Below are 17,553 nucleotides of genomic sequence, written 5' to 3' on the forward strand. Positions count from 1 at the left end.
ATAAAAGAAGAAACAAAATCTGTTTAGAACAAAGTACTACGCGTTGAAGGAAACTTATGATGAGAACTTAAAGAAGTTAAAATAATGAAAGAAAACATTGGAGTTATACAAATTGTACAATTTTACTTAACTTTTAAAGCATGCTAAGTAGAAATACAAATATATCCAAAATTGTTTAATTGATTAGTGTTGATTTGAACTGAACATCACAAGGAATTAAAGGCTGACTTGAAATCTATTATTCATCCTTAAAAAAAATTTGTATTATCCTGAGAGATAAAATAAAGATAATGCTTGGATAAAATGAAAGAAATTGTATAGATAACCAGTCAAATAACCAACAGAAAGGGTAAATTCTTTAGTTGTAGTGGAAAAAACAAGTTGACTATTATAACTGTCTGGATCCAAGAGACAAAGTGATGAAGAGAGAGTACTACCAATTACCAACTTTTAAAGAAATCTCAGCTATGTGATGCAAGCTATTTTATAAAGCTAAATTTAAACAAATTTTATTAGTAGATTCCACTTCATAACAAAAACTGCTCCTTATTAGTAGAGATGAACACACTGTTTATAAGGTGTCGGTTTACATAATTCCCATATGGTAAACAATTAACACAGGAGGTGTTTAACAAAAGAATAAGTCAAAGTTATTACGATTCTGGCAGATTTTGTCTAGATTGCACCCTTTAGAAATTGAAGAAGTTTCCAAAGAAATTTTCAAAGAAGAAATGCTTAAGTAAACGTGGTTAACTCAATCATTTCCACTGCAAAAAATTTGAGTTTAAAAGAAAAAGTAAGCTACATAAGTAAGTCAACTAAGAAGAGAAAAAAGAATGATTGATCATTCAGCAAAAGTCTATTACTCATACTGAAAAAAACAAAAACACTCATACTGAAAAAAACACTCACATATGGAGTTATTTTTAAAAATTGAGTGTTTGTAATACTTCCCTTATAATACTGAACACTTTCCCTTTTTTATTTTGCCAATTATGTTAATGTTTATCATACAACACATGCTTCCAATTGAGTCTGTTAAATGAAAACAAGTTCATTAAATTGCTCGGTATATTTATGTTACAAGTAGTAAATTTTTTATAGATTTCTTTTATGTTTCTTAACATTTGATAATTCCTAGTCAACAAGATCTCTCTCAATATATTCATGCAAAACAAACTTTATACAGCGCGCATATGTGTAAAAATTACAAATACAAAACAAAATTCTTTCTTTAGGAAATTGTTTTTTTTTTCAACATTGAATTAAACTCAAATAGTTCAGTAAATTTGACTCTTGAAAGAGTTTGTAAGAATTTTAGGCACTCACTTAACCATTCAGAAAATTTGTGAAAGAATGTTTGCTTTATACAACTGCAATCTTCCCATCTAGGTCTATACTTTGGCATAAAATCTTCCTAGTTTTAAAAGCTTTGTGGCTTTCATTTAAAATTTCATTTAACCATTTAAAATATTTATTTTCCTAGAAATAAATAATTTTTATTTAGGTATGGATGAAAAAGTAGTGAATATTGTAACAGATAAAGTGGCATTAGATTGGAAAATATTTGCACGTGGCACTGGTTTTAATGGTGTGGATGCTGTTATTGATCAAATAGATCATGATTTAACAGGAGAAAAATCTAAAATTCAAACCTTCTTAAAGAAACTTTATCAACAACACCCAAACGGTTACAGAACTTGTATTCAGAATTCACTAAATGTTATGGAAAGAAATGATGTTTTACAAGAAATAACTTGGGTGGGTTTCTCATTGTTTTTATTTGTCTTTCAGATACATACAAATTGAACAAAAGTTTAAAGAAAACTAAATTTTCTTATTATATAATTGTTTTTGTAATGTTGTTTTCCTTTCATTTTTGCATTATTTTTTTTACACCTATGATAAGTTATTATGACCATTTTTTTTTTAATTTTCAGAAAAAGAGGAGTATAAGTTAGGTAAGTGATTTGATTTGTGAAACTTTTTGTTAATTCACTGCATTTTTGAATTACTTACAATCATTAAGAAAAGAAGTTTGTTTTATCTCCAGATAAATATGAATATAAGAATATAAGATCGTATTCTGAGAAGCTTAAAGGGTGTGTTTTTGTCTTTTTTTAAAGAGAATGAAAATGAAACAAACTTTTTATCTTAAATATGCTAAACCTTTTTGAGAACCTATTTCAAATCAGTCTATACATTTAGTCTATACAGGTAATCTTGCTTAGGTGCGTAGCTGACCCATTAGTTTAAGTAGAGCAACTAAAAAGAATGGCACTCAAATAATAATTTCCTAATGTTTCCTAGCTATGTTTTTTTAAGTAATTTTACTACTTCAGAAATGATCATATTTAATGAGCAAAAGTTTAAGTGTATTAGGTAGGTATTAATTTTTAGAAAGTCCCATATAATTTCAAAATGCTTAGGTTTTTTTTATCAACTTAGATCAGAAATAATCTTACTGCTTTTAATATTGATTATGGCTATTGATTTTTTATAATATACGTAATATTAGTTTCTCCTGGTTTCTGCAATAAATATTTTTGAGGCTGAATCCTTTTATTGTACAACTTGTATAACATTTTATACTTTATTTTCAAATTATGTACTTTTAGAAATCCGTGATGCACTAAAAATGCTTTATCTTGCAAATTATGGAAAAATTGATCAACTTGTGCATATTGTAAAAAACCCCACTAAAGTTGAGCTTTTAAATAAGTTTGTTGAATTGATTGCAGTTAATGCTGATGAAGTGGAAAAAGATTATGTTACTACTGTCAAGCCAGAGTCATTTTTACAGAAAAAAATGAGCTATAAACCTATTGATTTCGAGGAAGTGTTTTCAGTAGAACGATCTTTACTTTTGATTTCTGGTATTGCTGGAGTAGGAAAAACCTGGCTACTCAAAAAATGTTTACTTGACTGGGCCAATAATATTTTATGGCAAAATGTGGATCTTGTAATTCATCTTGAATGCAGAAAGTTAAATCAATACCAAAATATTAGTAACCTCAATGAGTTGTTTAATGTTTTCTACAATGGGATTTTTAAGGATTGCAATATTCTTGAGTGTTTTTCTATATTGCTTGTAATAGATGGACTAGATGAATTCGCTTATTTAGATGAATTTATAAAACATGATCCTCTAAATCCAAGCCAATATCCAATTGTTAATGCTCTAGCAGATGCTTTGGATGTTAACAAACACAAGTGTGTTGTTGCTGGAAGAGTTGGAGCTATACTTCAGTACAAAGACAAAGTTACAGAATGTGCAGATCAGTTAACCATTCAGATAATGGGTTTTAATGATGATGGAATAAACAATTACATTGAAAAGTTCAGTCATGATAAAAAAGCTGTAAAAAATGTTCTTGAATCATCTAGCTTTGCTAAAGCCATGGCATCTGTCCCATTTAATCTATCTGCAATGTGCACAATTATTGGTACACCCATACTAAGTGATTCTTTTTCATTCTTGAGTTTGACAGAGTTGTATTGTTGTACTTTTTTATACTTTTTGCAAAAACACATTAACAAAAACAATGAACCAGTTTATAAGATGATGCAAAGTGATTGCAACAAACAATTTATTTTAAGAGTTTGTAAAGTTGCTTGGCATATGTTTAATCAAGGTAAAGTGGTTTTTTCCCAAAGGGAAATTGATGAATATGTTGATGGTTTTGAAGAACACGATCAATTGGGTTTCATTGAAAAAGTTGAATCTCAACTTGGTTATCAATATCAGTTTGTGCACCTCACTTTGATGGAGTTTTGTGCTTCTGTGCATGCACATGTTCATTTGAGTTCTAAAGAGATTATAGAGAACAAAAGGATGTATAGTTGTTTGCCTTTGATATGTGGACTAACAAATGAAAATGAAAGATCTTTTGTAAAATTTCTTCCTAACGTGATGAATTCAAATGAAAGAAGGAATTCCTTGCTTATTTCTGCTTGTGGTAAGTAAAGTTTACTGTTCTTTACTCTACTTTTTAAAGTTTTTTAAAATTTTTTTGTTATATATATATAATCATATAATTGATACTTAAAAGATATCTATTTAAATTCATTTATATGTGGTTTCGCAGTGAATATACGGTTTATGGGTATTGTTCTAGTATTTGTAACTTCTATGAATGTAAGTTAAAAATTCCATCTAGGTTTAAAGTTTGTTCTTACATTTTAGAATCTATATTTAATGTGATTGAAATTTTTTTTTTGTTTTGCAAAGTTTTAATCTCCAGATTGTTTAAATCAAACCTCTTTACTTTACTGGGAAATGATTTATTCTGCATGTTGTTAAAGTATGTGATACTGTATGTGATTGTAAATTTCATAAAAAATTGTTTTTATAAAAGTATATTTAGAAACTTGAATCAAGAGGAGAAAATTTAATAAGTAAAAACCATTTAGAAATATATTTGCCACATTTTTATTCAATATGATCTCTTTCAACATCAATAACAATAAATAGTCTTAATTTGACATCAAACTACTACATGGCATTTTGATAGTTATAAATACACCTCAGCTGATCAAGGCTTTCAAGTACTGAAGTTCTCAGAGTCCAGTAAGGTCAGTTATGAGAATAGGTAAGGAGCTCTTTATGAGTGAGCATACCATCAAAAATGTGGTCAGGAAGGAGCTCAAAACCAAGAGAGGTCTTTAAGAGTGTGATTCTTATGTGTGTAAAATTTTCTAATAAAAGTGATCCAAAAATTGAAGGTTGCATCCTCAAGCGTCCTCAGGTATTGTTTTATACAACTTGAGTAAGGAATCCAAAAGAGAAAAAGTTCAGCAAAGAAATTGAATTTTAAGTTTTGTTAAAAAATTTTAACTTCTTTTTTATTGCTGTTCAGATTTAATTGAAAACAAAAGCATACTGAAACTAAGTTTTTTATGATTTTATGTTGTTAGAAACATTTCAAATGTCCATAATCAAGATTTTAACATGTATTTTTTAACATGTGTTAGTTGATCTATGTTATGTATTTTTAAGTGCATATTTTTTCTTCAAAATAAGGAAAAAAAGCTCTCTAGCCAGTTTACAGAGTTTTTTTTTTTATTTTTAGATCTTATTCCAAAAAGAGGTTTTGGTATGTACCTTTTGAATGATTACTTCATATTGATTGTGTTCTTTGTTAAATAGTTTCAAACTTATTGATGAGAAATAAAGTTGATGGAAGTTTCTTTTTCTCTATTGCACTTAACAATTAACTTTAAAAAATTGTCTGTATATTTTTTTTGATGTTAGTATGGTCATTGCAAATATATTTCTGCTAAGTTTATTTAAGTTGTTTCTCATCCTCCAATTTTTTAGACTTTTCTCTATCCACATTTTTTTTTTCTTCTTCTTTACAGAGAAATATCTTTTTTTGAAATCTAAATTGTTCTTTTTTTAGATCATGCACAAAAACAACAACTAAAACTAATTGATTGTGGTAAATATTTTAATATTAACTTTGTTGTTTTGTTCTGTTAAAAAATTAAAAACTGTTTTCTTGATGAAAGATGAAAACTATCAAATGTTTAAAAAGTTTCCGTTTTATTCATTGAAGTTGATTTTTAATGAACAACTTCTTGTTTATTTTATTTTTTTTTTTTATTTTTTTTTTTTTTTCAGATTTTATACAAGAAATACAAAAAGTTCTTCCAGAATCAAAAATTGGTATTTATTTTTATCATTTTAATGATCGTTTCATTTTTTTTTTTTTTCCTATATATATAAGAGATGTAAAGCTTAAAATTGATGAAAGATAAATCTTAAAAGTTTCATTTTTTTGGCATTTATTGTAACAAACAGCTTCAAAAAATTCATGGCTGTTTTGTTTGTCATTAATATTAGAGCTGTAAATGTATTTCTGCGAATTAAATTTAAATCTTTGTTCCTCTCACACCATACATTTTCTCAATCTACTTTCTGTTTCTTTTCTTTGTAAAGAAATTACTTTTTTGATTTTTAAATTGTACTTTTTTTTAGAAGATGCAGAAAAGTTAGGAGAAAAACTGAATGGTTGGTTCTTTTTTAATAACTATTTTTTTGTTTGTTATCAATGAAAGATTAACCTGGTAAAAATTTTTATTACTTAAAAGCATTTATAATAATTAACTTAAAAAAACTTTGTACATATTTAGTTTTCATTTTTCATAGAGAGAAAGCTTTTTGTGAGATCTTCATTTTTTCATTTTTTTTTTTTTTAAGAAGATGCCCAAAAATTTCAGCAAATAGTGAATGGTTTGTACTTCTTTAATGATTTATTCATATTGTCGCTAAAAATGCTAAATTAAAATCATTATTCCTTTTTACTCCATTTGTTTAGATTTTTCTCTATCCATTTTTTGGTTTTCTTTCTTGATACTTTAAATTGTTTTCATTCTTGAGAGTTTTCATTCTTGATACTTTAAATTGTTTGGGTTTATTTTTTAGATTTTTTGCAGGTGACACAGGAATTAATTGGTATTGTTTAGTGCCTTTTTATTGATTATTCATATTTTTAATTTATTTTCTTGTTTAAAATTTGAAAAACTTATTGATGAAATATAAAAATATTGAAATTTACTCTTTCTTATTTTCATTTGTTGTATAAACAACTTCAAAAAATATGGCTTCTTTGCTTTTTATTAATATTATAGTTAGAATTATATTTCTGTTTAAATTCTTGTTCCTCTCAATTCATTTGTGTCAGCTTTTCTTTACATTTTATTTTCATTCTTTATAGAGGAAATTTTTTTTCTGAAATCTGAAACTGTACTTTTTTCTTTTTTTTTAAAGAATGCCAAAATATGGTAGAAGAATGGCATGGTTTTGGTAAGTACGTTTCATTATTGCTTTTCATATTACTAAAGTACATTTCTTTATTACAATTAATAGTTTAAAGCTGTATATTGTATTAAATATGTGATATCTTGCTACTTTTATAAAAGTTTGCACTACTTGTTCACTTGTCAAAGTTTTAAAATAATTCTTGAATCAACAACTTTTCTTCTGTGAATTTTAAAATGTGTGATAGGGGAAAAGAGCCTGTGTTGGCATACTTAACGCCTCTTTGATTCATAACCAGAAAGTCTAGTAATTTTTGACTTGGTTGAATTCCCTCTGATGGTAGAGTTATAATGATCCTTTGAATTTTTAACTGTATTAACTTTTATAAATTATTAGCATTAGGGAAAAACAAGAACTAATTGTAACCAAGAATAATATTTAGAAATATTTAAATATTCCAAAACCTTTGCTGATTTATATTTACAAGCTATAATTTTTAATGCTAAATAAAAAAAACTAATAAATGTAAATAATTAAAATGGTAAAACCTTAAAATTAAATTAAGATTTGTGCCAAATGTAAATTTGTATTTTGTAAAATCATAAATTGTACTTGTTTTTTAGAAGATGCACAAAAATTAGGACAAAAACTGAAAGGTTAGTTTTTTACTTTTTTCAATGATTCAAACTTCATGTTGTTTTTTTAACTTTTACTTTATACTGTTTTTTTAACTTTTATTAATTAAAGATTAATCTGGTAAAAAGTTTCCATCACATTAAATACATTTATCATAATAAACAACTTCAAAAAAAATTTTCTTTTCTTGTAATGAAATGTTAGTTTTAATCATGTTTTTCCCAAATGACTTTCTCTGTTCCTTTCTGACCATTTGTGCTGACTTTTATTCATTTTTTTGCTTTCATTCTTATAGAGAAAGTTTTTTGTGAAATCTTAAATTGAATTTTTTTTTTTAAGAAGATGCCCAAAAATTTGGACAAACTTTCAATGGTTAGTATTTTTTTAAAGATTCATATTATTGCTTTTTTTGTTGTTAAATTGTTTGAATGATATCTATTGGTGACTGATAAAACTGTTCAAAGTTGTTTATTGAACTTGTTACATTAGGAGTTTTAAAAAACGTATGTTTTTGGCTAGTTGTTAAATACTAGTTATAAATTTAATTCTTTAATTATTATTCTTCTCAATTTTCCCTATCCACTTTTTATTTTCTTACTTCATTGAGAAAATGCATTTTTCTGAAATATTAAATTGTTTTTTTTTTAATTGACCTACAATAACTTGGTTAAAACTTATTTAGTGATTACTTTATATTCTGCATTTTTTTGTTGGTGTTAAAATGTTTTGAATGTTTCCATTTCTGTAGCAATCTTATTATAATGAACTACTTCAAAAAGTATATATTTTTTGCCTCTAAAAAAATATGAGTTATATCAGGTCATCAAGTTTATTTTGAAAAAAAAATTGTGTTTTTGGTAGATAATTTACAAATATATGGAACTTTTTTATCCATCAAAGTATGTCCCCATATTGTCTATACAATTTTGCTATCTAAGCAGCAGATTGTTTATTCCAGTGATATAAAACCCTAGCAGACAAGAGTCAATGAATTTGTCAAAGGTCAGTTTTTTAACATTGTGGAGTTAACATTTTTTTAACAGTTTTAACATTTTGGAGAAAAAGTCAGTGGAAGCAATGTCTAGTGAGTGTGAAAGATGATGAAGAAGTTCCAACTCCAATTGTTGTGGTTTTGCCACAGTCTTTGTTCAGTGTGGACTGGTGTTATCATATAACAAAATGAGTTGTTCTGTTGACCAATCTGAGTTGTTTCTCTTTAAGTTTTTACATCATTATGTCCAGTTGGTTGCAGTATGTTTTTGCTCATCATAAGTGGAAATTCAATTTAAAAGTGAATCCGATTTGTGACAAAAAAGCAATATCAAGCAAGCTTCCAGTTACTTTTACTTTTGTTTTTTATTTAGTTCTTTACCTAAATGAAAAATAATGATGTTTGTTTGCCAAAAAACCAAAATTCAACTATTATTTGTTGGCACTCTGAGATGAGTTTGTATTAAGAATGAACTTTAGTTCGTCTTTATAGTTCTTTGATTCTGGGCAACTGTTTAGCTCATTTGTGAGGTCAAAATCACCTGTACAAATTTCATTTAACCAGTTTGATACTGTCAGCTGTGTAGAAACACTAGAGCCAAATACAGTTGTTCCACCTAAGAAATCATTCTTCATAATGGTGCAAATTTTATATTGCTTCATTTTCAAAAAAATTTATTTAAATGTTTTCAAAATTTTTAGAGTTTACAATTTTTATTTAAACAGCCAAGATATGTAATAAAAAAAACTTTCCAACAAATAAAAAAAGAACAGTAAAATATCAAGCTAAATTTCAAATAATTGATGCTAATTTCAACTTTAAGTTTTAACGTCCTCAAACTGGTTAATTTAATTTTGCTATTAAATTTAAGTTGTTATTTCTTTCGCTCCATTTGTTTAGACTTTTCTCTATCAACTTTTTGTTTTCACCCGTTATAGAAAAAAAGTTTTTTTTCTGACATCTTAAATTGTTTGGAGTTTTTTTTTCATTAGATTTTGCGCAGGTATTGCAGGATTCAACTGGTAATTTGTTGCACCTTTTTTATTATTTCATTTTTATTTAATTTTCCTGTTTATAAGTTGAAGATGTTGATGAAATATATTACTAATGAAAGTTTCTCTTTTTTTTTTTTTTTTTTTGCATTTCATCACATACCTTTTGCATTTGTGTTTACTTTGTAGTTAACATTATATTTAGAATTATATTTCTACTGGTTAAATTTAAATTTTTCTTCCTCTCAATCCATTTGTTTTGACTTTTTTTCTATATACTTTTTGTTTTCATTTTTTAACGAGGAAATTTTTCTTTCTGAAATCTGAAATTGTATTTTTTCTTTTTCTTAAAGATGCCAAAAATATACTAAAAGAATGGTATTATTTTGGTAAGTACATTTCATTAGTGCATTTCATATTACTTAAGTGCAGTTCTTCATTAATCTTTATACAATGAATAGTTTAAAGATTTGAATGAAATTGTTTTTGAAGGAGATTGTTATAAATGTAGTAAGCATTTTTGCTACATTTAATGTTAAAATTTTCGTATTCCTGCTGTTTTTATGTTTGCACTATTTATTCACTTTTCAAAATTTTAAAGTAGTTCAAGAGTTAGCAACTTTTCTTCTGTGATTTTTAAAGCCTGTGATGGCATACCTAACACTTCACTGATATATGGCCAGATAAGTTAGAAACTTTCAAGTGCCTGTATTCCATCCAATAGTAGAATAATAATGATCCTTTGATTTGTTAACTAATTTGGTATTTTTTCTGGTACATGTCTATGTACCAGAAAAAATCTGGGCGGACATTATAAAGGATATTTATTTAACTATTGTATTTCGAAATTGAATGTTATATATATTTTGAAAGTACATAGATTAATATTATTAAATTTCACTTAAGAAAGTTTGTGAAGTTTTGTACGTAAGAACGCACGCACTTTGCGTTTTACACTCGACATCAGTATTTGCACAGTCTTCGGCTGGACTTTCTTGGTAGCTCTAATCCATTTATTTTTTAAGTCTTTAATGTTTTTGGCTTCTTTACATTGAGCCTTAGTTTTCTTTTGACAAGAGCCCAATATCTTTCGATAGGACGTAGTTTGGGACAATTTGGTGGATTGCAGTGTTTTTCAACGAAATCTACTTTATGTTATCTAAGCCAGTTAAAAGTTGTCCTAGAGTAGTGACATGACGCTAAATTGGGCCAAAATAACGGATTACCCGTTTGTGTTCTTAAAAACGGCAAAAGACGTTTCTTGAGGCATTCTTTTATGTATATTTTGGTATAAATTGCTCCCGTAGTCACAAAAGAAGAGCTTCTTTCACCACATTCACAAATTGCTTGCCAAACTAAGAATTTTTTAGCGATTTCTTGCAATTAATTGCTGAATGATATTGGTGTCCTGGAAGAGATCGGAAATATGCAGCACAATAAGTTTCATCGTCAATAATCAAACAAAATTTTTTAGCACATAATTTTTTATAGAGCAGCTTTAAACATTGAGTTGCGACATTTTGTTGCTTTTCTTCACGACAAGGAACTTTTTTCTTTTTACAAGATTTATAGCCACAATTTCTCTTTACTCTTTGTATAGTAGAAGCACTTGTCTTAAATTTATTCGCTAAAGTTCGAACAAAAATCTCCGGTTTTTTGTCTAAGGCATCTTTCACTTTTTTACCAAGATCTTGATTGTATCAGTCCTTAAATTGTTTCATAACGCTCTGCACTGTTCTCAATGCAATCTGCAGCTCTTTAGAATTTTTTTTTCTTTGATACACCAGGATTTTCAAAGAGAAAATGCAAAATTTTTTCTCGCTTCTTATCTTGATTTCATGACATTAAGTTATCAGTTAATACAATTTGTTTTAATAACAGAGTTGTTTAATCTTTGAATAACGTTAATACAATGACATTTTAAAATGATGCACTGTTTCCGTAATTACCACATCAGAATACGCGCAGATTTTTTCTGGTACATGTCTTAAAAATAAATAAGATCTAAGTGTAATCAAGAATAATATTGCTTTCTATTTGGAAGAGCGTGACAACCTTCACATGGGAGGTGTTGGTTTGATGGATGACAAAAACTCTATTGAGCTGATCTATTGATATCTATTGATGATTGCTGATTTAGATCTATTGCTAGGCACAAAATTATATTAAAAACCAAGAAGTGATATATGCGTATTTCATTTCATTTGATTGACATTAGCAAATTCATGGATTCTTTATAATATAGCTTTAAAATCTTATGAAAATCACCGAGAAAAAATGACATTTTTTTAGTTCCGAAAAAAATGAAATAATTAATACAAAGGTACTACAAAAAACCAGTTGAATCGTGTAATACCTGCGTTTTTTTTTTTGCCTAATGAAAATTGGGCAAAGAAATGCCATAAAACGAGGTCGCCCTAGAAATGATACATTAGAGGAAATGATGGAAACCAAAAAAAAAGTGGATCATCTCACTATGCGCCACCAAAGTAAATTTGTTTAGATCAAGTAGGGCATTGGCTGACTTGGACTGATGGACGAGTCAGATGTAAATTTCCTAAATCAAAGGATATGCACAAACTTTATGTGAGAAATGTGGGGTGCACTGTGCCGCAATAAGGAAAACAAGTATTTTAAAAATTACTACACTTCTCAATAAAATTAGATTTTGATACATAATGTTACAAATGCGCAACACATGTTTTTCTTTAAAAAAAACTGTTATAACTTTAAAATATGGTTTCCTAAATTTTTCCAAACGAATAGACATCAAAATGTATGATTTTTTCTGATGTTTTTTTAAAAATTATGCATTTAAGGGTTAAAAGATATCAGTTATGGTAATAAGTTTTATTGCAAATAAGTAAGTAATCTTGATGATAATGATGTCATTTCTCTTCTTTTTCAGATAATCGAAAGATATTCATGGAATGCTTCTTTGAAGCACAAGCATCAGTAACTGAGGACTTGAAGAGATCAATAGGTGAACGAGAGTGGTCTATTTCGATAAGCGAAGGAAAAAATGCTCATGAATTTTCACATGAAAAGTATTTCCTAGAAAAATTTCTCGACACAGGATTCAAGTTGAATCGTTTAGAAGTTCCTAAAAAGAATTTGTCTGAAGATGAGAAAAATATTCTTATCAAATGTTCGACCAACGTTAGTTGGGTCCACTTTACTCATCCATTGAAGTTGGATGGCCGAATACCTAAGGATAAGATCGAATGGGTTGTGATAAACATTAATGAAACTTTTGTATCGAAGAACGAGTTCGAAAGTTTCCTCCCGTGGATTCGTCTCGCTAATAATATACATCTTAGGTTTCATGATGAAACGAACTTCATCGACGATGTTTGTGAATGGCTTTGTGGTTCGAACTTAAATATGTGTTGGATCGAGTACCGTGGAAAATCTTTTAATAACATCGAAGAATTAAAAAAGTTGAAGTGAGAAACACGGAAATCCTTTCAACTGTTCAAATGTCAGTAACGTTAAATAAATATCTAAAACGTAAAGGTAATGCATAAATTACTTGTAATATGAATTATTTATGAATTTTCAGGTAACGGGTGATGCGGAAGTTATCGGACAAAATAAAATTGTCAATAACTTATAAATAAAAAAAACAAACTACTATTATATTTTTTTTTAAATAAAGCATTTATCTTTTAATAAAAATATATTATTTTTTATATGAAAAAAAAACCACCATCTGCAATTAATCTCAATTTTGCTCTGACGCCTTTCATATGCGACTGAAAAAAGTTTAAATCAATTTCTTGTAGCTTTAGTTTAATGCGATCAATCAAAACTTGCTCTGTTGAAGTTTGCCAATCTCCCTCGTAAACCTTCTGTGCCAAATGTCCCCAAAAATTTTCAATTGGTCGTGCTTGAGGCACATTTGGGGGATTGGATTCTTTATCAACGTAATAGACATATTGGTCCATCAAATTTAGAAAATCTTTAGAATAATGAGAACTTGCTAAATCTGGCCAAAATAAATAGTTAAAGTCTCCATGATATTTGTGAATAAATGGAAGAAGTCGTTTTTCTAAACATTCATTAATATAGATTGATGAATTGATCGCTACAGCCTTGGAAGTGCGAAACAATGGCTCGGACATACCACGGTCAGATATGGCTTTCCACATTAATAATTTTTTTGGAAATTTCTCTTTTCCTATAAAACGAACACTTTCTGGGCATGTCTTTTTGTTGTTTGTGTAGTATCCAGAATTTCCAGGCATGTTGTCCCCTGCAAAACAAAAACATTTTTCGTCATCGATGACTAAAAGCGATTTTGTGTTATAGAGTTGGTTAACTAGTTTCCTGCTTCTTTTCTTTGCCTTTATTGTTGTTCTATAGTGTATTTTGGAGTCTTTTCACGTTTTCTATATTTAATATTCATTTTTTTTAACTGACGACCAATTGTCGATTGATTTAATACCTATTTTTCTCTGACTGATCTTTTTTTGATTGTTGACAAGTCTCGTTAATTCTGCTTTCTTTTCTCTAGTCCAGGATGTCGGACGACCAGGGTGCTTTCTATCAGAAAACGATTGAACAGTTTCAAGTCTTTTTAGGTTATCATATATTGTACTTCGAGCAAATCGTTCCTTTTCAAAATGATTTACGATTTTTTTTTCTTTTTTATATTAGGTTTATTTACAAAAAACATTTTTAGTCGCTTTCGAAAAAATTCTCGTTCAGCTGCATTTAACCTCATTTTAAATAATTGTGTTTCAAATAATAAAGTTTATATTTTACAGAACGTTTATGCCTACGCATAAAACCACAAAAACTAATTATTATGCTCAAATAATGAAATTAGGATTTGTCCGATAACTTCCGCATCACCCGTTAAATCTTTAGTTGTAGAAAATTTTTTTTTCAAACATGGAAAGTTTTTAAGTTTTTTTTTTTTTTTGTCATTTGCCTTTTTTTTTTGCGCGCGTTGCTATGAACATATTTTTTAAATAACAAAAATAAAGCAATAATTTATTAGGAAAAATATAGGTTTCTTTGCAGATTAGAAATCTGCATAAAATTTTGGTTTATAATTATTAAAAGAAACAAAGAAATTCAAATTTTTGAAAACTTCTGATGATAGTTGCCCCCCAATCACTTTTTTGCACTAATTCCAATCAGCAAAACTTAATTTCCTAATTCTCTTCATAGTTTATAGAACTTTCATCAAAAGCTCTAATTATATGTAAAATTGCGTAAATTTTGTTTGCTAACTTTTAACGAAATTATCTCAAATTGACGGAATTTGAAAGATTTACCGTTTTAACGCATTTTACTGATTTTACCGTAGTTTTTTTTATCACCGGTGCAGTAACGTCAATGCTTATACAGGACTCAAATCTTACCACCCAAATTTACTTGCCCCTCTCCCGCAAAAGACGATACTGGCTATTTTCAGTTATGCGAGGGTGGCGTTTTTAATATAAATGTTCTATTAGTGTTGGTAGTATGAAGGGTGTTAAGATTAAAAAGACATGGATAAAAGGATTATGTGGTAGGCATAATGTGGAGGTTGGGATTGAAGTTAATGTTGTCTGGGAATTGTTTAGTTGCGAAAGGCTCAGGTTTGCGGACAATTTTGTTAGAACTGGGCAAGGTTTTTTTGTTAATGGGTTATTATTGTGTTTATCGCTCTCAGTATATTCTATTATACAATATACTTCAATAAACGTTCTGTTAATTTGTAATGGTTAGCACTCTTTTATTCATTACGTTTATAAAAGTACAAATAATACTCTCACTTCACTTGTAGGGTTTGATAATGTTTTTGTCAATCGCACCTCATTATCTTCTTGTTTTTTTATATACGAATATCTCTTCTTTTTTATTTGAGACAGCCTAATCGTCTGGTTATTCCTCTTTAATTCCTATTCCTCTTTAACTGATATATCTTTTGATTTCTGTTTAATTCCTTACTTTTGTATTGTTAAAAAAAACGATTTGCAACGATTTTTTAATCTAGTTATATTTTTTGTTTAAGGTGATACACCCCTATCAGATCAAACTTTTAATCTATATTGGTTCAAAGCTTGTTTACAACTTATTGTATATGGATTTTTTATTAACACATTACCTTTTAAAAAGTAGAATGAAATGAGTCAGCAAAATTTGTCTAAAATTTTACCTTTACTAAAACAAGGAGTAAAATTTATCTGGAGTAAAATTTACACTTTATACACCATATTTTGCGATATGGTAACAAAAGAGTTGCTCCAGGGTTTAACTAACGAAATTTTTTTTCAAATGTTGGGTAAATCCAAAATGGTAGCATTAAATGTACAGATAATGATTTATTCCCTGTGTTGTTCTGACAAACTACATTCAAACTACTTTCTTTATTCTTTAAGTTTTATAAATCTGCTTACAGTCCTCATAGAGATATTAGTAAACATGCTATGAAAGTCAAAGACAAAAGCTTTAATAGAACTGAAGATATTTACGTTTTTTTGAGTAAAAAACATTAAAATTTGTCTTAAAAATCACGTTTAATAAAAAAAATTTAAAAAGAAATTTTTTTTTTTTTTTATAAAAAGTTGCAATAATGTTGCAATAATGCTGCAATAATGATGCTAAAGAGTTTCCAAAAACTAAGATACTGCACTAACCACAATAGTTTCATTTTTTTTTTTTTTACTTTTAAAGCAGGTAATAGTAAAAATATAATACCCAGTGGGCACAGGAACGTTTTGCAAACGTTTAGTAAACGTTTAATGGTCGGTTGAACGTCGAATATATTGGTAAAACGTTTTAAAAACGTTTGATAAACGTTTTAATAAGACTTTTTTTTATTACTTTTGCGGGACCTTAGAAAAACCTTTAAAAAACGCTTTTTGAAAACTGTAAACGACTAACTGCGCATGCGTAATATTAGACAAATTTGAACAACAAAGATATATATGTAAGCATATAAGCAAAGTTAATTTTTGAGGTTTCTCACTTACATTATATATATATATATATATATATATATATATATATATATATATATATATATATATATATATATATATATATATATTTGATATATGAACTTCAATAAATACGAATTCTCTCAATACTAATTTTTTATTTTATCTAAGAAATTTTCGCTAGATTATTGATACTAGCATCTTCAGCTTTAATTACAAATATTATTAAATTAAATTACAAACAAACATTAACGGTAATGTCACGTTTTAATGGCTTCTTTAAACTTCGCTTTAGTTGGGCTTCTTTAATATTTCGTAGGTATAAAAAGTATGGCGTCCAGAATTGCGTTTTTACATATTGACCGTCATCTAAATTCATACCTCCATTTTTAGGTCCGCATTTGTTGAACTGAATTTCGATTGCCTCTCGAACTTTTCTTTCAAATTTTTTGGGTTCTACTTTTAGCGTCTTTACTTGATCCCATTTTATATTACCTGAACATTTAATTTTATGATGGCCAATTGCATATTGTTCTAATTTTTCTTCAAAAACATTTTTTTGGTGTTGTTTTGTTCTTGTTGCTATTTTCATTTTTGTTTCACCGATGTATTTTTGTTTACACTCGCATTCTATTAGGTATACTCCGGGATGGCTATTTGATGGTAGTTTTGTTTTGTTGCGCGAAGTTAGTAAAGATTTAAGATTTGCACTGGATTTAAAGACTGCCCTGTAACCTGCTTTCCTAAAGATTTTTCGAAGTTTTGGTGATAATACTGGGATCCACGGTAGTGATATAGTTGGCATAGTTGCTTTGTTGTTAGATAAAACTATTTCATTATTTGAGTGTCGTTTTTTTATAACAATATTTGCAAGGTCTTGTAATTTCTTCTTTTCGTATCCATTTTCAGCAAACACATTTATTAGGAAATCGATTTCTTTATTTAAAAATTTTTCAGAGCAAATTGATAAAGCTCTATGAATAAATCCTTTAAATATTCCTTCCAAGATTTTTGGATCGTGGTTTGAATTGGGCTTAACCTGAATATTTGTTATTGCTTTTTTTCGATGTATGTTAAAATCATATTTACCTTTTTGATTATTCGTTATTTGGATGTCTAAAAAATTTAATCTTTTATTTTCATCTTCCAATTCAATTGTGTATTTGATGGCATGATGTTGACTGTTTAATATTTGTTGAAAACGGATGGCATTATCTTTATTTGTAAATCTTGCGT

General features: G+C 27.9%; 1 protein-coding gene across 6 annotated transcripts; it reads left to right on the plus strand.

The window, feature by feature from the left end:
• The first annotated feature begins 1,641 nt into the window (after positions 1–1,641).
• Positions 1,642–13,014, plus strand: LOC145192510 (uncharacterized). 6 transcript variants are annotated; one of them, XM_090073766.1, is made up of 15 exons: positions 1,642–1,761; positions 1,941–1,961; positions 2,619–3,959; positions 5,073–5,096; positions 5,403–5,441; positions 5,624–5,668; positions 5,981–6,013; positions 6,203–6,235; positions 6,428–6,457; positions 6,773–6,808; positions 7,387–7,419; positions 7,739–7,771; positions 9,383–9,412; positions 9,736–9,771; positions 12,291–13,014. In XM_090073766.1, the coding sequence occupies exons 3-15, from the start codon at positions 2,639–2,641 to the stop codon at positions 12,830–12,832; spliced, it is 2,235 nt and encodes a 744-aa protein (XP_089929892.1). In that variant the 5' UTR covers positions 1,642–1,761; positions 1,941–1,961; positions 2,619–2,638; the 3' UTR covers positions 12,833–13,014. The 6 variants fall into 6 exon arrangements, with proteins under 6 accessions (XP_089929892.1, XP_089929894.1, XP_089929893.1 ...); XM_090073768.1 differs by having other exon boundaries at positions 7,742–7,771; XM_090073767.1 differs by having other exon boundaries at positions 6,206–6,235.
• Positions 13,015–17,553: the final 4,539 nt, after the last annotated feature.

Source organism: Hydra viridissima, unplaced genomic scaffold (genome assembly GCF_058129835.1).
Source record: "Hydra viridissima isolate aposymbiotic clone 2 unplaced genomic scaffold, HvirCarnegie_v1 scaffold_16, whole genome shotgun sequence".
NCBI lineage: Eukaryota > Metazoa > Cnidaria > Hydrozoa > Anthoathecata > Hydridae > Hydra > Hydra viridissima.